Source organism: Chelonia mydas, chromosome 4 (assembly GCF_015237465.2).
Source record: "Chelonia mydas isolate rCheMyd1 chromosome 4, rCheMyd1.pri.v2, whole genome shotgun sequence".
Classification (NCBI taxonomy): domain Eukaryota; kingdom Metazoa; phylum Chordata; order Testudines; family Cheloniidae; genus Chelonia; species Chelonia mydas.
Genome location: NC_057852.1, coordinates 59,472,604 through 59,497,085, shown reverse-complemented (window position 1 = coordinate 59,497,085; position 24,482 = coordinate 59,472,604). Strand labels below are relative to the sequence as shown.

The 24,482-nt window shown below is 40.8% G+C and overlaps 1 protein-coding gene across 11 annotated transcripts in view; it reads left to right on the top strand.

The window, feature by feature from the left end:
* FBXW7 (F-box and WD repeat domain containing 7) overlaps window positions 1-24,482 on the top strand; it is a 281,649-nt gene that overhangs the window by 212,767 nt on the left and 44,400 nt on the right. Inside the window, exon 1 of one of the 11 annotated variants that reach the window (XM_007071254.4) lies at window positions 22,466-22,948. The exons of the other annotated variants lie outside the window; for them this stretch is intronic. Coding sequence (XP_007071316.1) covers window positions 22,682-22,948 — 267 coding nt within the window. The 5' untranslated portion in view covers window positions 22,466-22,681. Of the gene's footprint in view, window positions 1-22,465; window positions 22,949-24,482 lie in introns of those variants that run through there. 11 annotated transcript variants of the gene reach the window in all.

Genomic DNA, 24,482 nt, shown 5'->3' with positions numbered 1-24,482 from the left:
GGCAAGTCTCAGACACCATCTTATCAGCCTCATGTTGGTGAGGTTGCTTTGGCTCCCCTGGGCAGAAAAGGAGGCAGGTAAGATTGGAAAAGCTGGGAAAAAGTGCAGCCAAGTCTACAGCAAAGGTGGGCAAACTACAGCCCGCAGGCCACGTCCAGCCCACGGGACCGTTCTGCCTGGCCCCTGAGCTCCTGGCCCAGGAGGCTCACCCCGGGCCCCTCCCCTGCTGTTCCCCCTCCCTCGCAGCCTCAGCTCACTGCTCCGCCACCACAATGCTCTGGGCGGTGGAGCAGCAAGCTCCTGGGGCAACGCAGCTGCAAAGCCCGGCCTGACCTGGTGCTCTGTGCTGCGCGGCTGCCTGTCCTGCTGCATCCGTGCCGCCAGCCACTGGTGCTCCAGGCAGCATGATAAGGAGATGGGGGGGGGGAGGGGGTTGGATAGAGGTCAGGGGAGTTCGGAGGGGGGTCAGAGGGTGGGGAACAGGAGGGTTGAATGGGGGCAGGGGTCCCGGGGGAGCAGTCAGGAAGGGGAGTGGGGGTTGGATGGGGTGGCGGGGGGCCATCAGGGGCAGGGGTTCCAGGGGCAGTCAGGGGACAGGGAGAAGGGGTGGTTGGATGGGGCAGGGTTCCCGGGGGGGGGGAGGAGCCATCAGGGAGGAGAGGGGGGTTGGATGGGGCAGCGGGGGGCAGTCAGGGGCAGGGGGTCCGGGGGCAGTCAAGGAGAAGGGGTGGTTGGATGGGGCAGGGGTACCAGGGGGGCAGTCAGGAAGGAGAGGGGAGTTGGATGCTGCTGCGGGGGGCAGTTGGGACAGGGGGTCCGGGGGCAGTCAGGGGATAGAGAGTGGGGGGGTGGATGGGGCAGGGGTCCCCGGGGGGCCATCAGGGAACAGGGGGGTTGGATGGGGAAGGAGTCCCGGGGGGGGGGGCTGTCAGGGGGCGAGATGCGGGGGGGGTCAGATAGGGGTCAGGGGCCAGGCCATGTCTGTCTGTTTGGGTAGGCAGAGGCTCCCCTAACCGGCCCTCCATACAATTTCAGAAACCAGATGCGGCCCTCAGGCCAAAAAGTTTGTCCACCCCTGGTCCACAGCAATCTTGGCTTTGTAGCAGTGGTGCTTCAGAGGCACTGCTGCTGCACCTCCCACTCTGGAATCCAGCAGATTGGGGTCTGATGGATCAGCAAACCCAGTGGCGCCTCCCAGTGAAAATAAGAAAGATTGCACCTAAATCTCTGGAGCCTTTACCAGCAGCCATGCTTCAAACTGCAGAGCTCAACCTTCCTTCTTCCTTCAGGCTATGAATGGGAAGATAGACGCTGCCAGCATTGGAGATCATGACTTCTAAAGCAAGGAAGTGATGTTAGTCTTGCAAAAGAAGACAAATTGACAGCCCTAGAAACAGAAGCTTTATATTAGTCATCATTGGCAGCAACAGTGCAAGCTTGCAAATATGTGTAAACTTTGTTCCTGAGGGTCCTCTTTTATTTCAGTCTTTCATATTCATGCGGGGCCAGATTTTCTAGTCCACCAAGTTCACTTTGTTTCACTCACACAGTTCAAAATGAACTGAAGCACCCAGAGATGTCCACTGGAGAATTTTCTCTGTGTAAAAAATCTACACTGGCATAGAACTGGTGGAGGCAGCTCTGATGTCTCTTTCACCAGCTTCAATGCTTGTGGTGCCAGACAATGCCCTGGCACTCCCAGCATAAGAGGAAGGGGAGGGGTTTTATCTGGGAGGAGAGGAGAGGAATGTGTGTGCCAGAATAAGGCTCCTCTGGGCATGATTCTCTGCTGGTGTAAGGTCCCTGAGGGAACTTTTATGTTGGTGGCATAAGAAGCTTTTGCCCTGCAACTTTAACTTATGTCAGGGCTGAGAATCAGTGACTTGCAGCTAGCTTCCTGACAGCCTCCCCTATCAGCTGCGCTTGAACAGAGCTTGGACGCAATGCTTCCTTTTGTTTTTGTCTGTGATATAGATGCTGATGGTGGTGGTGGTGTTTGAAATGCACACTGAGACCAATTGATTTTAAAACGTTCATTAAACCAGCGGTTCTAAGCTTTTTTCTTTCTGAGGCACCCCTCTTCCCCCCGGTTTTAGGGAGTAGCAAGCAGGGTAGTTGACTGGGGCCCCATGCCACAAGGGCCCCCCACGAAGCTGCATTGCTCAGGCTTTGGCTTCAACCCGGTGTGGTTAGGCTCAAGGCCCTGGGCTTCAGCTCCATGTGGTGGGGCTTTGGCTTTCTACGCTGATCTAATGTTGGCCCTGCTTGGCGGCCTTCCTGAAACCTGCTCGCAGCCCCACCAGGGGGCCCAGGACCTCTGGTTGAAAACCACTGCATTAAACAACCTGCGATTACTTGCAACTTGGTTATGATTACAGCCAGTGTCTTCAGAGGTGAAAATACCTTAACCTGTTAATCTCTGGGTTCACCCAGTCCTTTCTTTTACCTCCTGTTTGGAAAATAGTTTGTTAAGGTCTGGTGTATACTATAAACACTGTGTATTTGGGTACACAGTGATGTGTACTGCATTATTGCATATTCAGAATACAGGAAGATACAACAGTTATTGCAGATATGTGGAGTATTGGATATTGAGTTTGTATTGCCTGTATTTATTCAGCCATGTGTTTACAAATATTATATTCACAGAAGCATGAATAAAAATAGCACAAAAGTATGACAAAGTGAAACTACAACAAAAATGATACTGAAAAGGCATGAGATAAACTTCACAGAATATTTTCTTGTTTCTTGTTGCATCCCGTCCCCAATTCTTTCTCTGTTTTGTCTTTTAGACAATTGGCTGTTTGTCAGTTAAAGAAATAGTACAGTATATATATAAATAATAATAATGGCTAAATTCCGGTCCAGTAGAGAAAAATGATTAATATGCCAATTCTGTAGTCTCAGCATCTGGAAGTAAAGTTAATAACTTTTCCCCTTAATTTATTTCAATTTATTTTACCAAGACATCAGGTGATTTAGCTGTCTCAAAAGATTCTTTACTTTAGATGAGGATGATGTCATGAAAATGGTATGTTCTTTGTTGTGAGTTACCTACAGATTATGCTAAATATTAGCATCAAATTATTATAGTCTTTGATTCTAATCAAATCAACTTTCCTGTGTAAGGGGATGCTTCAGTCTTCATACTTTCTCTGGACACAGCCTTTTTAATCATAGAAGTGCAGAGACAGTGGTAAATTTAAAATGATACATTTTTCTGTTTCATAAATATTTCATAACTAATTGTGATATGGAGGAGCAAGTGGGTGCCCTTGGTACAAAAGGCTTTTTCTGTCTGTGACAGAATACACCCTGTATTCACACCCCATACATTACTTTAATAATCTTTGTATAAGGTATGACTTGTAAGGTATCATCATTTGAAAACTCAAAATTTGGACAAAGCAGATCTTATGGATTTTATGTAATCTAAGTCTCTAAATAACAATGTAAAAAGATTCTATGTAAATTGCTTTTAGAGGATTATTACATCTTGTCCCTACAGATTAATCCTAGTGAAAATGGGCACAAAAAGCTTACTGGAAAAAACTTTTTGTTCCCGTTTTCATTTCCACTTTAAGGAAAGTGCACTTTTTTTCCTAAGTATTCCTTTTGTTCCTGTTTTCATTTCCACTTTAAGGAAAGTGCACTTTTTTTCCTAAGTATTTTCATTTAAAAAATAAGAACTGCCTACATAAAGGCACCATGTGCAAATAAACAATATCTCAAACTGTGTGTATTACATTTAAACACAATAATAGACTAATTGTTATGACTTGGTGTAAAAGGTGTGAGGAGAAGTGGCCTTAAGTTTCTGTTCCATGGGTTAACAAAATATCAGGTGTTCAAACAGGAGTTTTAATGAGCAGTATGTCAGAAAGTCTTTGTTCTGTCTTTGACTTTGTGCTCTTTTGTATATTTGAACGATCCCTCCTAGGAATTTTTTCATTTTGCAGACTTTTTTGTACATGAGCAGATTGATTAAAAAGCTTGCAGACTTAGCTTTTAAAGGTGTCCTTCAAGTAGTTATGCAGATGTCCTATACAAAACTGCTGTAAGCTTTTATCAGGATTTGCCACAGTTTCAGATATCTTTATATATACTTGATCTAAGTATCATCATTCCATATGACCTTTACATATCTATGCCTTGAACATCAACTTCAGTGAAGAACAAAGCATAACATAGATGCACAGGGAAAGCACATTAATTACAAATGTGCAAATCATACATAATGTCAAATATAAAACTAGAAAGTTGGGATTTTTAGCTATGGATACGTTCAATAAATAGTTTGGAGTAAAATTTTATAAAAGTAACACCCATTTTCTTATTCTTTTTAAGTGTAATGGTGAAACCCTGTAGTAGCAAGCTACAGTGAAGACAAGACTTTCAAGGCTTAGCAAGTTTACCAACTAAACTTTTCCTTGTTCAAAATTCCCACCCTTTCCTACAGTTCCCCAAACCGATCATGTAATTATGTAACATAATTTAATTAAGAATATTGGAAGTGTACTATACAACTTAAGGAATTTCATAACTTGATTTATTTCCTCTAATCCTTCCTACCTCCCCTTATTCTACTTATATTGTAAAATCATCACAGTAGACACCACGTCTTTACTGACAGTCTAAAGTTCCGTGCACACCTATTGTGCTACGTGTAAATGTTTACTAAATCATCTGCAGTCTGCACACTGGAGCATTTTTTTCTAGTTAATTATCTACAAAGACTGTCCTTCATAGCGTTTTGCCTATGTTGAATAGTTCTGGATTTCTTCCAAGCAAACACTTGTAGTGATCTAAGACCACTGAAATCTGATATATTTTTAATCAGGGTGGGTATAACGTATGCATTTTGAAAATGATTTCTAGACATTAATTAAGTCCCACTTTCTAAAGTGATTTGGACACTAAGGAGCTTTGATTTTCAATGAGACAAAGTGCCCAAGTCTATCTTGAAAATTTTGCTCTATGTCGATTGATTTGAACCTGTATAGTCCTTTTTATACTGGTGTGGTCCAATTCTTTATTGTGTGAGCTGATGGCTTCAGGAGCAGGAAGAGGCTTTTTAACCATTTGCTGGTTGCATAGAAGTGTTGGACTCTGACTTTTATAATATAGTTTGTGTGTGGCATCTTTGTCCAATGAGTTGATTTTTTTCCTTAAGGGCATCTCCTTGTGGGTATACTATGTGAGCAGTCACAATGTAGTTAAGATTGCAACAAAATTTCTGTTTCAAGCCAAATTTCCAGTCCTGTCTAAAATCCACATATGTAGTCAGATTATCTTGAAAAATGGAGTGCCAATTCAGGTGCCATGATAGTTTGAGGATAGCAAATTTGGGGAAATTTGATCAAGGGGTTCCAAAGTTATAGCCCCCTTTAGAAGTGACTTGATTTTAAAATTTCAACTTCCTTAACACTTCTTTGTTCCAAGATGAGGGAAAATCTCTGAGCAGGAGCCGCATGAAATTTTTGTACCACTGGAATGCCTGTGTTGAGATCTAGTATCTGTTTCAAAAAATAAACTCCAAAATAAAATGAATAAAACATTATTAGACTTTTTATTTCTGGTTCTGTAGAGTGGTGTTCTGGATGACTGCAGACACTGCATGGAATGCCAGCACTGTGTGCAGACTACTGACTGGAGGGGAGGAGAGAGGATATGAAAGAGTGACACCACAAAATATCGTGTAGCCTAAGGGAAGGTGTGTGAGAAAGTAAGCATATCAGATTGAGGAGTCAAGCTTCAGAGGGGTAGCCGTGTTAGTCTGGATCTGTAAAAGCAGCAAAGAGTCCTGTGGTACCTTATAGACTAACAGACGTATTGGAGCATGAGCTTTCATGGGTGAATACCCACTTCGTCGGATGCATGTGCGACGAAGTGGGTATTCACCCACGAAAACTCATGCTCCAATTCATCTGTTAGTCTATAAGGTGCCACAGGACTCTTTGCCGCTTTTACAGATTGAGGAGTAATGGTTTTATAATGACTGCATGAATAATAGGAAAGGGGCTGACTCCAACCTCACTCAGGGTGTTTTGTTTAGGCATGTTTCTTTGTTTGCATCTGCAGCTGAGACTTGCCTATCTCACACCTACTTGTGTGATTTGTGAAGTGGCAAGTGTACCTGCATATACTTTGAACATATGGGATCCAAAATAGTTGGGCCAATGAAGAAATTTAATCTTTTTTTCTTTGCTGAAGAATAGTAGACAGTGCTGCTATCTTTTCTTACAAAGGTAAATCTAAAACAGAAGGTTGAACAGCCAGAATAGGTAAGGGCCCTCCAAACAAAAAAATATACTGTAGCTACCCATTGGTATTGCCTCCCTCTCAAAAAGAGTTGGAGCATCATCTGAAATTAGGCATGAATAGGACTGGACTGAAACATCATTCATCCAAATTTGGGTTATGCTCCATAGTAGAATCACGAATAGCCTCTACTTATTTCACAATAGTTTGGGCCTTGCCCAAGCAAAATCTCAGGCAGAAGGAATGTGGCATCTAGTTCCTCCCAGACAACACAAGAATTTCAGGAACCAAAGTGAGGTGCCTTCTGTTATCTCCCAGATTCTTTTCCTCTGACAGTTCTTTCTAAAGCTGCTATCTCTTCTCCATTATTTCCTCCAGCCAATCATCTCCCCAACATGAAGCTTTCGTTCACAGAATCATTAATGTGCTCTCCCAGAACATGAGTTTAATTCCCAATACTCAAACATTGGAAAACCAGTTGATATTTTTAATAGTTGATCAGAGGAGGGAGCAGGCCTTTTGATAATAAATGAGAGGGGATAGTTTGGGAAAGGCCTTGAAAGTCAACAGAAGCTTTATATTGGTCATCATTGACAGCAACAGTGCAAGCTTGCAAATGTGTATAAATTTTGTTTCTGAGGGTCCTCTTTTAGGAGTAAAACTATATTTCAGTCTTCCATATTCATGCGGGACCAGATTTTCTAGTCCACCAAGTTCACTTTGTTTCACTCGCACAGTTCAAAATGAACTGAAGCACCCAGAGATGTCCACTGGAGAATTTTGAAATTCAAGACAAGCAGTTTATATTTGATGTGATAGAGAAAGGGGAGCCAGTGGAGAGATGCAGATAGAGCGGAGACATGGTCAAAGAAATTGGGTGGGAGAATGATCCTGGTAGTAGCATTTTGAATGGATATGAGGGGGTCAAGATTGCATTTGTCAAGGTCCGAGAAAGGGATGATGCAGTAATTGAGATATGAAATGATAGGAGCTGGGATGAGAGTTTTAGCAGTGGATGGACAGGAAAGGCTGCTAGAGAAATTATGCAGAAAGAATCTTCAGGATTTGGATAAAGCCTGGATGTGAGGACCTAGAGAGGTTTGAGTGGAAGATGACATTCAGGTTGCTGGCCTGAGTGACAGATAGTATGGCAGAGTTGCCACAAATATTAAGAAAGGAGGTCTGAGAGAGCTTCTGGTGAGGACTAAGAGGTCTGTTTAGCCCTGTTGAGCTTGAATTGGTGACTAGACATCCACAGGGAGCTGTGGATTCTTTAACAGGTTACTGGCCTAGTGGATGTGGGGAAGCCATAGATGTAATAAATCTTGATTTTTAGTATGGCTTTTGACACAATCTGAAATGACATGCCTATAAGCAAACTAGGGAAATGTAGTCTAGATGAAATTACTGTAAAGTGGGAGCACAACTGGTTAAAAAACCGTACGCAAAGAGTAGTTATCAGTGGTTTGCTGTGAAACTGTGAGGGTGCATCTAGTGGGGTCCTGCTAGGGTCATTCCTGTGTTCAGTACTATTCAATATGTTCATTAATGAGTATGGAGTGGAGAGTGTGCTTATAAAGTCTGCAGATGAAACCAAGCTGGGAAGGGTTGCAAGAACTTTGCAGGATAAAATTAGAATTCAAAATAACCCTGACAAATAAGAGAATTGGTCTGAAATCAACCAGATGAAATTCAGTAAAGATAAGTGCAAAGTTCTTCACTTAGAGAAAGAAAAATCAAATGCCCAACTATAAAATGGGGAATAACTGGCCAGGTGGTAAGTTCTGCTGAAAAGGATCGGGGGGTTATAGTGAATCTCAAATTGAATTAGTCAACAATGTGATGCAATTGAGAAAAAGATTATCATCCTGGGGTGTATTAACAGGAGTGCTGTATCTAAGACACACAGAAGTAATTGTCATACTCTACTTGGTACTGGGGAGGCCTTAAACTGAAGTACTATGTCCAGTTCTGGGGTCATATTTCAGGAAAGATGTGGACAAACTGGAGAGTGTCCAGAGGAGAGCAACAAAAATGAGAAAAGATTTAGAAAACCTGACCCACGAGGAAAGGTTAAAAAAACAGCATATTTAGTCTTGAGAGGAGATGACTGGGAGGGTGGGGACCTGATTGTTCTTCAGACATGTTAAGGGATGTGATAGAGGACTGTGATGAATTGTCTCCATGTCCACGAAGGTAGGACAAGAAGTAATGGGCTTAATCTGTAGAAAGGGGGATTTAGGTTAGATATTAGGAAAACCTTTCTAGCTATAAGGGTAGTTAAGCATTGGAATAGGTTTCCAAGGGAGGCTGTGGAATTCCCATGATTGGAGGTTTTTAAGAACAGGTTAGACAAACAGCTGTCAGGGATGATCTAGGTTTACTCAGTGCTGCCACAGCACAGGGAGCTGAACTTGATGACTTCTCAAGGTCCTGTCCAGCCCTACATTTCTATGATTCTATGTCAGAGACAGACCAACATTTTAGTTTTTGACAGAAGAAAGATCTGCAATAGAGAGGTAAATCTGCAGATAAGAATACCCAGACATAAGGTTTAGAGGGAGAAAAGAAGTGAACCAAGGACAAAGTCCTGTGGAGTCCCACAGAAAGTTTGGGGGTCGGGATGAGGCGGATCTGTCAAAGGACATGCTGAAGGAGTGATTAGAGAGGTGGGAGGAGAACCAACAGAGGACAGAGTCATTGAAGCCAGTGGAGGACAAGATTTCAATAAGAGCCTGTTCATGGCTGCCTGGTCAAGGAGGATGAAGATCGAGTACTGGTTCTGAGCTTTGGCTAAGAAGAGTTAATTAGAAAGTTGGTGGGAGCAGTTTAAGTGAAGTGCAAGGGATGGAAGCTGAATTGCAGAGGGTCTGAGATGGAATTGGAGGAGAGGAACTCTAGACAGCGATCGGAGATAGTACATTTAGTGAGCTGAGAAATGAAAGAGAGATGGGGTGGTAGTTGAAGAAGCAAGTAGGGTCAAGGGTTGGGCAGGTTTAAGAAAGGAGAGACTGAAGTATGCTTGTGTACCAGAGGAAGATGAGAGGTTGAAGAGAAAGGAAAGTGAGAGATGAGGGTGAGCACAAAGATTAGGAGATGGAGGAAAATGTCTCCAGAGATAAGGAAGAGGATTTGAATGTGACTTGTGCTGTCTAGAGGACGGGGGAGTTCAGAATGGAGACAGGAAGAGGAGCAGCAGGCAGAGGGTGGGAACTGACTCTCTTACACTCTTCCCTCAATGTTCATGTCCCTTTAGTGCAGCCTTTTGTTGAGTATCACTGCCTAGAGAATGTGACATGCAGCACAATACCTTCTCTCTTCCTTTCCTCTTTTTAACTGATGAGAGGATTGGTAAACAGATTCCATCAGTGCCAAATTAGTATATTGGTGCAACATTACATTAAAAACTTTTTCACTATGTAGAGGTCTTCTACACTTTAATCTGGTTAGTTGAGAGTTGTTAGAGTATCTCTGGCATTGCTGTAAAGGTAGTTGCTTGAGCATACCCATAGCTTACTTGCTTTAATTGTTGCATGAATAAAGGGAATAAATTAGATAAAATTTGACACTACTACCTGTTGTGCTCTTTACATAAACTATATTTTTATGCAGTTGAAAATGGATTTGAAAGAATAGTTTGTGATAGTTTTGTGTCTTTTCTAGAGTTTTAAACATAATTTACGTTGCAAGGGGCAAAGTATTCCTAGGTAGTCTGCCACAGTGGTAGGTCAGACTGTCCTCAGATGTTTTAATTTGTAGTATCTCATTGGGGTTTTTTTGTTTTGTTTTTGCTAAATCAGCAATATAAGTGACACAAATTCACTTAAGTAACTGGATTAAAGAAATACTAAGCAGCTGCATAATATTACAAATTTTAAAACAATGTTTGCTATCCAGTTTTGTGGTTACAAAATGAACAGAACAGTAAACCAAATATTGCTGAAATCTTTAATTTACTTCATCCTGTCTGTGGGGGGAAAAATGGTAGGCTTTTGGAAAACAGGAATACAGTTACTTGACTCACTGTTTGTTCAACATTGAATGGATTTTGTTTAGGGAAAGTATCAATTGCTTAGCTTTCAGTTGACGAGTTTTTAGAAGTACTGGAGAAATGATTGAATATGTAATGCCTGTGGACGTGAAAAGGCTGCAACATGCAGTTTTTCTCTGGTGGAATCTGTCACTTTGAGAGATTTACTTCATGGTATTAATGTTTTTAATTGGATAAAGGAAAATCACTTTTTCTTGATCAAAATGGTCTCCTATTATAGACAATAAAAAGCTACTGATATTTAGCAATTGACATTTTTCTGTATCTTTTATTGAGGTAGTACTTTTTGAAACTTTCCTTTAATGCTAAAATAACACCTGCAAAGGGGCCATTTGTTTGAGACTGTTCCTGTTCTCTTTGAAGTCTCTCTTTTCAATATCTGTTCTGAGAGTTGAATGGACTAGAGCATTCTTCTCTATTCTTACTTATTTAATGCTACATTCAGTGCAAAAATCAATTAACAATCCTATGTCCTCATTCTAGATTGTAAAATACTTACCGTTGATAGTGCCCTGTTGCCTCCCTTGTATAGACAGAAAAGTCTGAGAGACTATTTCCTGACTCAAGGCACTGGTTTGCAGATGACTTTCATTTAGATGGGACAGGTTCACTAGCTTGCCAACTCCAATAGCAGCCCTTCTTGATGTGAAATTGCACAGCAGAAGGTTAATGACAATGGGTTAGAGAGGCTTCAAAGGGTTTTGTATGACCCCAGCATGCTTGGCATTCCTTTCTGCTGTGTAAAGGCTGGGAATTGTCTCCCCACGGTCCAAAGAACACACTTAGGGCAAGGAACCTAGCTCTGTGGTAGGTTTCTCATCTGCCCTTGGAAAGAGAAGAAGATTGTTATGGCAATAACTCAGGAAGACCATAGGCATATGGAAGGAAACAAAATTCCCTCCTCCATATTATATTATATTTTCAGAAGGAAAAAGGAGGCAGGTGAAGTATATGTAGTATATCATATCATGTATTAACAGTAAAGTTAAAGTTAATGGTTACAATCAGCCAGAGATTCTAAAGCAAAAGAGGGGGAAATTAGTATTTATGAAAAAAATTGTTCTGGGGCATTTTATATATGCTAAATTGCTCTTGTTCTAATATGCACAGACATGTTGCATAAAGATATTTTAAGAAAGTGTGAATGTTCTATTTAAATTTGTACAAAATTAATTCTAAGTAGCACTGTGCATTTAATTAAAAAAGGTAGCAGTTTTAATGAATGGCATAAGCACTTACAGAGAGTAAAGATGTTTACATTTTATTCTCTGTTCTCCTGAAGACTTATGGTGACTATTTGGACATATCACTTGTCCTCAGTTTCCCTCTGGGGATAACAGTATACTTCCCAGGTGATTAATATTAATAAAGCCTTGTCTTAAGATCGAAAATGGGGGGAGGGATGATAGCACTGCCTATTATTAAGGTTGTCTGCCACTTCCCATTTAAGACTCTTTTTCAGTTGCTTTTAACTTTAACAAACTTTAACCATTCAGGTTCAAATTTTCCATAACAGGTGTTTGTCTCAGGTTAACGTGTTTTGGAAAATTTCATCCAATATAGTTCAGTCATGTTAGAGAATGTGGCTAGGGAAAAATGTTGTTTTACCGATGTTAAAATATTCCAGACATCTTTTCTTTAGAAAGCTCTAGTGTCAGTGTCAACATGCTTTGGAGGATGGACTTGAACTTTGGCAAAGTGGTGTTTTTTTTTATCAAAGATGTGTAGTGTGACATCCCCATGAAATTCCCCCAAATTTGGCCAAGTTATAAGACTTTCCAAAAATCACAAGTTTGCACAGGCTCAGTAGATACTTCAGAGATTTTAGCAGCTGAAATTTATATGAAGATTCCATCCTCACTGAGTATGCTCGGTTCCTTTCATAGTTCCCAGTGCTGACCAGACTGCACATGCCCCATCCCCACATAGCGAATGAGCATGCTTCATCCCTTCTCAGTTGTTACATATGATAGGGCTGCACATGCACCATCACTACAGAGTATCTGAGCAAAGCTAGACCTCCCCTGTATTGGAGCCTGTTTCTGCTATGCTTTCAGTGACCACGCCCTATGCTGGCAGCATGGAAGGAGGAAGATGACTGATTTGAATTCAGAGAGGACTGTGAGGGGAAGGAAAGGAATAGTTTGGGAGAAGGAGTCTGATGAGACTGGGACTGGATAAGGGAGAAAAACTGATACCGCTTAGGCAAGAAGACTGGAAAAGGGAGCCTGGTGGATAGGTTAGGACTGTGAGGCAGGGACTGGTTGATTGGGTAGATTGAGAATGGGAGCCAAAGGGTGGTGAGAGGAAGTTGGGAGAAATTGGGCAAGGAGACTAGGACTAGAACCTGGGGTGGGGAGTTGGAACTGATTGGACAAGGAACATAGGACTGGGAGGCGGGTCAGGGGAGGCTGAGACTGGGGGCCAGTGAGGAAAATGGGGGGACACAGATCAGATGGGGAGCTGGGGGAGAGAGTCTATTGTCTGGACAAGAAGACTGAGACTAGGAATCAGTGGTGGGGGACAGGGTGAGGAGGGATGGGATACAGATTTAACAAGGAGTTGCAGTGCAGCAGAACTGGGACTGGCTGGACAAAGAGATTGGTACAAAGAGCTAGGAAGGGGAAGAGACTGGGAAAAGCAATCAGGGAGCAGGTAGGAAGAGAGACTGCTATTGGATGAGGATCCATAGAGGGAAACTAGGACTGGAAACCAGTGGGTAGAGGGCAGGAAAAGAGAGCAGATGAGAAGCTGGAAGGAGATACTGGTACTGGCTGGGCAAGGAGACTACAGCTTGGTGATGGGGAGGACCTCGTGGTTCCAAGAGTGAGCAAGGAGGGGGAGACTATGACTGTCTGGGCAAGGAGACTGGGGATGAGAAGCCTGAGGTGTGGAGAATGGGACTGGGGAGGCAAGTAGAATGGAATTCGGTCTAAGAACTGGGGTGGGAAATGAGTCAGAACAGGGTGAGTTGGAGGGGACAGTTAAGAAAGAGTCAGGCTTGGCAGGAATGGGCAGAAGGGTCTCTGATCACTAGAACACACTCCACTGCAGGGCCTGGATTGGAACCCAAGTTTCCTGAATATCACCATTGCTCTGCTGTCAGGAAATATCTGAGACACCCACTGACAAAGTGTCTCTCTCATCCCCCGTTAGTGCTAATGCATATGGAGGATGACAACATACTATTGCTGTTAGTTACTTCATTTGCTCAACTGATGGAGGTCTGAGTAGTGGAACTGAAGATTGCAGCCCCACTGATGACTCAGGTAGGTGTCAATAGGATGCCATATGATGGAATTTTGTTTTTTCAGTTTGCTTTTTTAAAAACCTAGGAAATTATCAAAAAAAAAAAAACCCAACATTAAAAAACATTATTAAGCTTGCAAAGACAAGCTGCGTAAGTTAGGAAATGCCAGATGTAGGGTTATCTTAATTTAGCCCCCTTGTCCATATTCATTACAATTAGGTTTGGTGGAATTTGTTTTTTTTAAATAATTTTGATGGCTAATATTGATGCTTATTTTCACAGTGACACAAAATTATAGGGTTAAACCATTTTTTATCAACTTACATTTTCACAGGTGTAAAAAATTAATGGGGGGAAGTCAGACAAGAACGATTTAGTGACAGCAGACAGATTCAAAAATTTAAAGGTTTATAACCATTCAAAGACAAATTGTCAACATCACAGGTCAATATATACACAGTAAATATTCTTAAATCAAACTCTGATAAGTTCTCAAGCGGCATTTTTCTTTGCCTATCTATACATTTATATTATTGATGGAAATTTTTTTGTCAGTTTGTGTGATGAAATCAATGTTTAGCAACATTTACTGATAAAAATATATTTCTTTGAAGCCTAATTATGGTGCTGTCTTTATATGATCACATTTACCACAGGACCTTGTTTCATTGAGAGCACAAGATGGACCTGCTCTGGGGATGAATCAGGGTTGTTTAGTGAAGGAGGCAGTTGTCTAGAGGGCTGCTGCTTCATTTGCTGCAGAAGATGGAAGGTGTGTAGTGAATGTGGCAGGGGATTGCTAGAAGACAAAGGATGGTCTCATGGTTAAGCTAGCTGAATGCTGCCCTGGAGGACAGGATTCTGTCCCTGTCTCAGCCACAGAGTTCCTATTTCATAGGCAGGTCACTCAAATCAGACTTTTTACAGGTAGTCACTAATTATGTGCTCCTCACTTTTTGGGTGTCCAACTTGATATCCTGGGGTCTGAGTTGCAGAAATGCTGAGCACTCACAAATGCAACCGAAGTCAGTGGGAGTTGTGACTGAATATATAAAATGCTATCTAATGCTAAGTAATCTGAAAAATCAGGCCCTAGGCATCTTAAATTTAAGGACCCAGAATTAGCAGACACTTTTGACCTTTGTCTCTGTCCCTTAGCAACCAATGTATAAAATGGGGATAATAGTGCCCCTTCATCTCACAGGGGTGTTATGAAGATAAATTAATTTGTCTGTGAAGCACTGAGATATAGGGATAAGTGCCATTGAGAAACTCATGAGGAAGTTGATAATTCTGTCTTCAGGTCATGGTTTGAATAGTGTACAGTTAAATAAGACATGGGGCCACCCACTGAACAAAGAGCATAAAACAAAATATTGAATAGCTGCTCATTAAGTGAGCACCATCCATCCTGTGAACTGAATGAGGCTGGGATTCTGTGGATGAAAAAAGTATGTGATCATGTAATCAAATACTTATATTCTGGCATTTCCTAACTTGTGTGTGCTTGACTTTGCAATCTTAATAATCTTTTAATGAAGGGGTTTTTTTATTAATAGTGCAAAAGTTCAGTCTTTGTACCCATTTAGTCCTTTGTTGTACCTCAGCTGAGATTCCTGGCTCAATCTCCAGTCTCTTCTGTTATGAACTTTAACCCCACCATTCATCCGCTCTACATCCCTAGTATTGGAGAGATTGGGAGAGGAACAATTTTATAAATATAGGGTTTAACTTGTATTTCCAAACAATCCACATACATTACAGTACAGGAACTGTTAGCAAATATTTTAAATGGAAAGCTGGTATCTTCTATAGTTGAGGTTGCTGGAGTGTTTCTTATTCTAATCATCTGGAAATAGGAATTCATATTTTTCTAACACATTCATCTTTCAGGCTGTAATTTGCAGACAGGCCTCATTTCTGCTCAAGCGTGATATTTTTTCTTTAAGTCTAAGCAAAAACAGTTGAGCCACTTGTGTTCAAGGAGAAAATATACTTTTTCCCTGTAAATACAAATTCTTGTGACTTTTTGTAAATGAGCTCTATAACTGAAACACGTAGGCAGAAAGCTGTAATTTGGCAGAGAAATAATCTTCATTGAGTGTTCTGGTCACAGTCAGTGTTGATTTGGTAAAGTTATAAGCCTTTGGGAAAAAGTCACACACAGTAAGTTTTAATAGGGGAATCACAGATGCATGTTGTTCCCACTGAAGTCAGAGGAATACATATGCTTTTACTCAAGGGCAATTTGATCCCAGTTTTTTAACAATGATAATTGTATTTTAAATAAGGATCAGTCAGCAAATTCAGCTAGACACTTAAAACATTACAAAATGTATGCAAGGGGTCAGAACCTGGCCCTTGGCTCTGTCATCTTTGCAATGCATTTGAAGAGCAGCCAGGGATTACTCTAACCAAGGGGGAATCCCTGGGTGGTTGATGGCTGTACACAACCCACTTCCCCTACCTTTAGCTTGGATGTTGGGATCCAGGAGGGGTGTGCTAAGAGCAGGGCCAGAATACATTGCACTGTGGTAATCTCAGCTAAAGGACAGTGTGAAATTCTGTCTCCTGCAATTTAGAGCAGAGTATCACGGGAGAGCAAAGGTGGTACAGAGCCGCTCCCACTAGAGAGAGATGTCCTACACTGACCACAGGTCACCTAAACCTGGGAACTGACTCAGGGTTTGTGCACTGAGTGAAGGAGGACTCGGTATCAATATTAGCTGTGCCACTATTGAATAATACAGCAAACTTAAACTCATCAAAAATCACCAATAGCATTTTAATGCTAATTGTATAGTACCTTAGTGAGACTGTCACAGGGTCTCTCCACTCAGAAAATGTTCCTACAATCAAAACTAGTTCTTTCTATGGTGTAATGTTTTACTGTAATCTCTGTCCTTCTGGGGATTATACAGCTCTGTGGGTGATTTGTGTAATTCAATCTAGTCTGTCATTATAAGTAATAGACAGTCTTAATTACAACATGCCACATAACAAAATGTTAAAGGTTCTAGAAATGTTGCCAACAGGAAAAGGATTGGACAATGCGAATTTTGATTAATTAAGAGAGCTGGCAGTACTGACTGGGAAATAAGATTTTGTGTCCTCTGGAAACTGTGTAATTTTGGTGTAGAAATGTTTCCATTTGTTGTGAATTGTAATAATTAAGTGGTTTTTAAAAAGTTGTCTTCTGAGATAGAAAAAGTTTGCTGATGTTGAGTACGTATGAATTGTGAAATATAGATATTTACTTAACTAATTTTTTCTCTTCTGAAGGAAGTTATAAAGTTGTGTTTCAGTGGGTAGTCTGCTTCAGTTGTAATATAGTATGCTAATCGTGTGGAGGGAAGATTGATTAAATAGGCCTCAGAATAATGGCTCTTTCTAGAGAATGGAAACTGCCACAAGTACTCCTTTTCTTTTTGTGGATACAGACTAACATGGTTGCTACTCTGAAACCTGACAATTGCTTTTGAAGACTATTGCACGTCAGGCAAAGATGAAAATGGGTATTATATGTTTGTTCTCTCTCCTACCCCCTCTCAAACCACCCATAGCAGTGAAAGAGTAGATGTGTTTCGCCGCCCCTTGACCTTACCTGGTGCCACCCAGGGGGCCGCTCAAGGATTCATGGATTCGTAGGATTGAGCAACATCTGGGAACGTTGTTACACAACATCTGGTGCAGTGCCATCACCCATAGTCACTCTGGCTGGCACAACAATCCTTAGTAGACTATGCATGTGTGTATGTTTCCTCTCTTCCTCAAAAAGGAAGGGAACTAGATTGCCAGATATAGTCACCATTAAAATATTTGCATCTGCCAATTCTTTGCTTTCCATATATTTTTCCCATATAATTAGAATAAGTAGTATTACACCCTATATTTAGACTAAATAATATCTGAGAAACTAAGTTTCTATTGTGTGATAACTATTGGCAAATAGTGACTCTTTGGGCTAATATAATGGTCGTGATTCAAGCAAAGAAATTAATAGGTAAAGCAAGTTTTGTGGGGGAGGGGCTGTTTCATCAGAGAATGACTGGCAGTCATGAGCAGTGGGGGAAAGTAATCATCAGTAATGTACCAGAAGAGAAGAAAATGGAAAAGTAAAATAGAAACACAGTACTTTACTTTAACCTCCTAAGAAAACTGCTAATGATTACTTGACTACCTCACCCTGGAGCCCATTTTGTTGAAAAGTACATCCACCTAGGTTATAAAGTCAGTCTTGTAATCTTTAGTAAATGGGTAGAGCTTGTCCATGTTGATCACCTATAAATTTTCTCTGTTGTGGCTGAGAACTCACTAGTCGAGTGAGTTAGCAGATTTACAGGGAGAGGCAAATCCATGGTTTTAAGTGGCTCCACTATGCAATTTTTGAATCCACAAAGCAATAATATCCTCTGCTTGTTTTTACCCTGACAGTACCGGTGCTAATTTACTTTCCATAGCTGTTTATTCCTTTAACAGTGATCTTAAATCTTCCATGTACATCCAGCATAAGCCTTTTTTTTTTCTCATGAACTGTATTAGAATAGGAGGAGTTAAGTCTCCTGAGACATGTGCAACTTTGTTCATATCTGACGTATGAAGTCAGCTCAGGACCACTTTGTTTTCATAGAATCATAGAATATCAGAGTTGGAAGGGACCTCACAAGATCATCTAGTCCAACCCCCTGCTCAAAGCAGGCACAATTCCCAATTTTTTTCCCCCCCAGATGGCCCCCTCAGGGATTGAACTCACAACCCTGGGTTTAGCAGGCCAATGCTCAAACCACTGAGCTATCCCGTTTTCATAAAATACACCACACTGAGGCTTAATGGATAATAGTATAAATGCCAAGATTTGATGGGCAGAGTTTAAGATGATTAGTAAGGCTAGTTTAGTTGGGAGATACTAAATTTATTCTTAAGGTAAAGAGCATTACAGAAAAAACATATTTAAACCCATAAAAGAACCTACACACATGCTAATAAGTTTACCAGGCATCACCTGACCCTAGGGGCTTTTTTGTGGTTACAAGTTCATGAGAGTTCATCACACTCTTACTTATGTCAAAGTCTTTCCAATCCTTATATAAGGATTGGGGCCCTCCATAGACAAGGGGTCTGGTCCGTTTGCTAGATCAGGGAAAAAGGCCCCGAGTCAGCTTAAAATCCAGGCTTTTATCCAAAAGCTGTAGGAGGATTCTGTTATGTTTTGGGTTTAGTTTGTGGGTTGATTTTTTTTGTCTGTTGATCCAGGAGAATCCACTTGGAATTAATATATATGTATATCTCCATGGGGGAAGGGTGGCTTCAAAAACTGATAACAGAGGAAGTTCATGAGCATCCTCTCCTTTCTACTAAAGAAGGTCCATACAATGCCACAACAACACATACACGATTTCATTTTAATACAATGTACCCTAAAGTTACTAATCCTAATTCAATAAGGTTTAGTTTAATTCTGTACAATTTAGCTTAATTCCATAAGATTTGTTCAGGATATTGTCAGTCTGTCATAGCCATATCCAGCTTAGTTTGTCCTCTGGAATATTGAAACTGTTTAGGGTCTGTCTGCTTAGTCTTTTCCTTTCGCTGGGAAACTACCATTTTGTGTGGATAGGCTCTTCCTTTACTTCCTTTCAAGTGATGACTAGCTCTTTTTGGAGAGCCTCATTTGAATGTATTTTTGCTAGGTTTAGAATTCTCAGATTGTTCAGCCTGCAGCTCAGAGATGTTAATTACCTTCTTTAACCTAGGCTCAAAAAATTCCACTGGGAAAATTCTTTCCTGGGAATCCATGGCAAACTTGATTTACTTTGATTTGTAGAATTCCCATTTTGCCACAGACTTCCTGTGACTTTGGGCAAGTCATTTTAATCTCTGCCTCAGTTCCCATCTGTAAAATGAGTATAATGCTTTTCCACTTAATGGGTGTTGACAATAAATCAGTGAATACTTGGGAGACACCTAGATACTACAGTTTAGGGGCTACATAAATACATATATAGAAGATGGACAGTAACAGGGTGCTGTTCTGGCACTGCGTGTCTTTTCTGAGGCAGAACTTCTGTGGTACATGGAGCAGGCATGCAGAGCTTAAGGGATACTTTGCTCCTTGACTGACATCTCTAAACTTTCTTACCCTCTGTATAGCAGAAGGAGCAACAACACAATTGTTCAGGAGTTCCAGAATCATTCTCATGAGAGGACGAGGAAGCTAGAAGCTACGTCATCTCTTTTGGCCAGGTGCGGGGAGACATGGGGGGAGAGAAACTCCCAATTTATCAGATCTCTTCTAACTTTAACTGAGAGGAAAAATGGAAATTCCAAGCAGGCTCAAGGGAAAGTTCTCTTCTAAAAATCCCAGTGACATGCCCCTGGGTTGTCATCCTACTCCTGAGGACAGGGCCGGCTCAAGGCACCAGCCTAGCAAGCAGGTGCCTGGGGCGGCAAACGGGAAAGGGCGGCACTGCGTCTGCTTTTGGCAGCACGCCAGTGGCAGCTCCTCTGCTTCCCTCTTCGGCGGCACGCCTGCGGCAGCCCCTTCTCCTGTTTCCTGTTCAGCGGCATGCCTGCGGCAGCTCCTCCACTTCCCTCTTCGGCGGCATTTTCCTTCACTGCTTGGGGTGGCAAAAAAGGTAGAGCCGGCCCTGCCTGAGGAGAAGTAAGATTCTCATCTAGGCATTGCCCCTGGATTTTGCACTGCACCCCAAAATGTCTGTAATGCACTTTGGCTAACAGGCATCTAATGAACTTTTGATTATACAGTTCTCCTTTATGGTTATAGAAACCTACATTTCTCACAAACTGAAAAAAAAATAAATATTTTGTACATCCTTCCTGCGCCAAAGTTGGTGGACAGGACGGAAACCAGTCTCTTCCATTCTTCTCTGTCATTTCCTGCTTGAGATTGACTATTCTGTCCTCCCTGCTAACGGTTCTTCTTAACATTTCTCTTGGATACCCTCATTTCCTCACAACAGCTGGTTTTCACTTGACAGTTTTGTGTGGGAATCTGTATGTTGGCATTCAGAGTACATGGCCCAGATACATTCAGAGCTTCCTTCTGATTCTGGTGGAAAGAGCTGGTTGGTGGTATTTCAGATCTCTTCGTTGGTGCTGAAGTCTTTGCAGTCAATGTTCAGAATCTTTCGTAGGCACTTATTTTGGAAGGTGTCTAGTGTTCTGTCTGTTTTAGTAGATCTCCAACTCTTCAAGCCATATATTAGTCGTGAGATTGTTTAAACTGAAAATTCTCAGTTTTGTTCTAGTGCTGTATATCTTTGATTGCAATACTTCGTTGAGTTGCCTGTCCTATCATTAACGTCTCACCTCTTGAGGTCTCCTTTGGTTAAAATGGTGCTGCCCAGGTAGATGAACTGTTCAACTTCCTTGATATTTTTGCCTTCTAATGTGATGTTACTGCTTGATGTCTGGGTTTCAGTAATGTTTGTTCTAGCATAATTAATTTTCAGCCTCATTTGGCTTGCTATTTTTGCCAAGTTGTCTGTCTGTCTCTTATCTTTTCAGGGGTATCTCCGGGTAGCACAATATCATCAGCAAAGTTGCTATACCAGTGTTTGTGTTGCTAATACACTTCTTCATTATCTACAGCAATGCCAAACAACAACGGAGATAAAATGCAGCCCTGTTCCATGCCAGCATCCACACTGAACCACTCTGTTGTCCGGTTGTTCACCCTCACAGAACAATTGGCATCTCTGTACATGGCCTTGTTAATATTGACAGTTTTAACTGGGATTCCATAGGATTTTAAAATATTCCATAATATATGTCAGTGCAAGCTGTCAAATGCCATTTGAAAATAAAAATAATTGATGAAGAGAGGAGCTTGCCATTCTATACATTTTTCTGTGATGGACCTTTAGTGTAAATATCTAATCTACATGGGATGTCTTGGGCCTGAGTCCACCCTGTTCTTAAAGGTTTGCATCCTCTGCCTCTTTCATCCTGTGCAGTGTCATACTACAGAAGGCTTTCCCTACAACAGAGAGTAGTATAACTCCTCTCCAGTTGTTATTCAGTAAGATCATCCTTTATCTGATAATTATTCCATGTTTCCACTGTTCAGGTGGGGTCTCTTCTTCCCAAACTTTATTGAACAGCTGTATCAATTTTGGTAGGATAGTTGTATCAAGTAATTGTAAAACAAAAAACGTTGTTTGGAAAATTGTGTGTGAAATATTCAAAGCTTTCCTTAAGATTTTTCTAAGTGTGAGAGAGAAACCATCAAACGATTTGTGTGTGGACACCAGAAGCAGACATTAGAAGCTTTTTAATGTTTGGGGGGTTTTGTATAACCCTCAACTAATTTTAAAAATAGGGAGATTTTCTGGGAAGAGGATGCACAGAATATTAAAGGTGCATTGGGAGGACTGCCTTCCAAGGAAAACTTGGGCATACTCTTGAATTTTACAGATTAGTCACTATAGTAATAAATATTTTAATCCGTATTACATAATTTTCGATTTTAAAAGTTGGAAGTGTTAAATTTGCCAAACCATATTGTGTCGCCAACAGAATATTTCAAACATCTTTTTGGCAAATAATATATTTCAAATTATTTTAAAATTAACTGCACTTTTGAAGTACTAATTTGTGTCCACTGAAAGCACTAATGTAAAAGTCCAGTTAACTGGCTGAGGGCTACACTATAATTGCAATGAGTGGCAATGAGCTTGCTTGCTTCAACTGGAAAAATCTGAAGCGTGTTGCACTTTCAAATATAAAAAAATGGTTTGATAACATTCCACCAGCCTCCAAGGCTACTTTAAAAAATCAGTTTTATTTTTCAAAGAAAAGATGAAGACAAGTTTAAGGAAGGCAATGTTGGTGTGGGGGCTATTTAATTTCCTGTTCAAGCCCTTCCTGTACTCTGTGCTTACAGGCTCCCCGGAGCTGAGCACCATATAATTGATGTGCAGCCTGCATTGCTGAAGGTTGGACTGCACCATTCCGTAAACGAGGGAAGATGTAATCTGATCCTCTGCTGCTAAGGGAGGAATCTGTTAAATCAAGGCTTTGACAGGGCACAGTCTCCTCCAATAATCTTCCCCCTCTCTCCCATTATTCCCTCAAGTTCTACTCCAGCAAGCTGCATGTATGTATGTGCCCCGAGAAGCAGTTTGATACTGAGCTTCATTTGCCTTTACAGTGGAGTTTTGTTGCTGGTTCTGCTGCCTAATCTTCCTTTTCTGACGTGCCCGAGCATGTCCACATTAGAGTCTGTGACATACCTACCTGAAAAAGGTTTATATTGTCAGAGACTACCAAGCAGTCGGACGCTCGGGGGCACAGAATCACTGAAGGGAAAAAATACAGAAAACATGGGTTTCTACGGCACTTTAAAAATGATTTTTTACAAAGTAAGTATCTGTTTTTTCTTGTTTGAGAGTGTGTGTGTGTGTCTGTGTTAAGGAAGAAAAAAATCTGTATCATCAGAGATGGCTGCAGTATCTTCTCTTTTTGGTGGGTGGCTGGATGCCTGGCATTCTATTCTACACGATGAATGAAGGCAAATAATGAAATGGCTAAATGAGATGCGAAAAGCTTTTATTTTAGGAATCTGAGTAAGAAGTGATATGTTGATCTGAGAATTTACCTTCAAATAAACTGCTTGACTTTCAAAATGCAGCTCATCTATACATTAACCTGAAAGCACTTCATGCATAACTGTTCTTTAGTAAATCTTCTTTCTGCACCTTACCTATCTCTCAGGCTTATTTTATTTTAATTTTGCTGTGAATGTAGAAAAAGATGTACTTGTAATGATGTGGATATTTACGTGTAATGCAGTGTGCTATGGAAGACTTTGATACCACTCTGTATTTCTGGTAATGATGCAGAATACAGTTTGATATTTTGACTGCAAGATCAGTTATTTCAGTAAATCAACACTAAGGACTCTAGTACTTATATTCACAGAGAATTATTTCACGAGGATGTTTTCTCGAGTATTTCTGATACAAGTTTTCAGTTCCACAAAAATCATCTTGAAATCTAAATTTTATCACTAGAGCAATCTTCTGGAAACAAAGTTTTATCTTAGTATGGTAAATGCAATTGTGTCAATGAATTTACTTGGCACCCTGTGAAGTGCTGAAAGCGCATATATGTCACTAAGCTGATAAGAACAGATGAAAAAGTTTCTTAAAATAATTGAGAAAACAGGAAATTGGAGATGTCATTATTAGGTAAATATAGGACTGCATGTTGATTTGAATATTTTCTATGCGCTTGTCGAAGAATAAATGAATATATCTGCTTATACTGTTGCTGGCATTATATTTCTTATACGTAACAATTTTTGCTTTTGAAAAAGGTAAATCTCTTCTTTTGAGAGAGGGAACTAGAAGATAAATATAAGCATTGGTGTGAAGATATTCTCTCAGGAAAATCAGTTTAATTTTTAACTGAGATTAAAAACTTCCTGTAACATTAAAATACTTCCTTAAGATTCCTACTATAAGATTCCTCTAGTATGGTGTTATACTAAACAAATGAGATTTATGCCTTCAGTGGTTTTGCTGTCTTGCTCCTGTACAATGCTAAAAGATGGTCTCCATTATTCTCAGTGTTCCTTAGAACAATTTGGTGGGCAGTGGGAGTGAGTGGGTAGGGTTGGTTCTTGCATTTGGGATTTGTTATGTGGGGTTTTTGTGTTTGTTGTTCTGTTTAACGTTTTTATGGTGACATGGTTATTTGTGTCCCATGTGAGGCATGGGCAAGAAAACAAGGTTTAGCTATAAGGCAAGCTATTTTTCTTTTTTAATGAGTATGTATGACCTGAGTAGTCCTTTCTCTTAATTACTAATGGAACAAAATACAAAAGCTTTATTGAATGTTTATTAAGTGACATGTAAATGTCTGAGTATTTTAAAGGAAAATGTTTCTAATGCA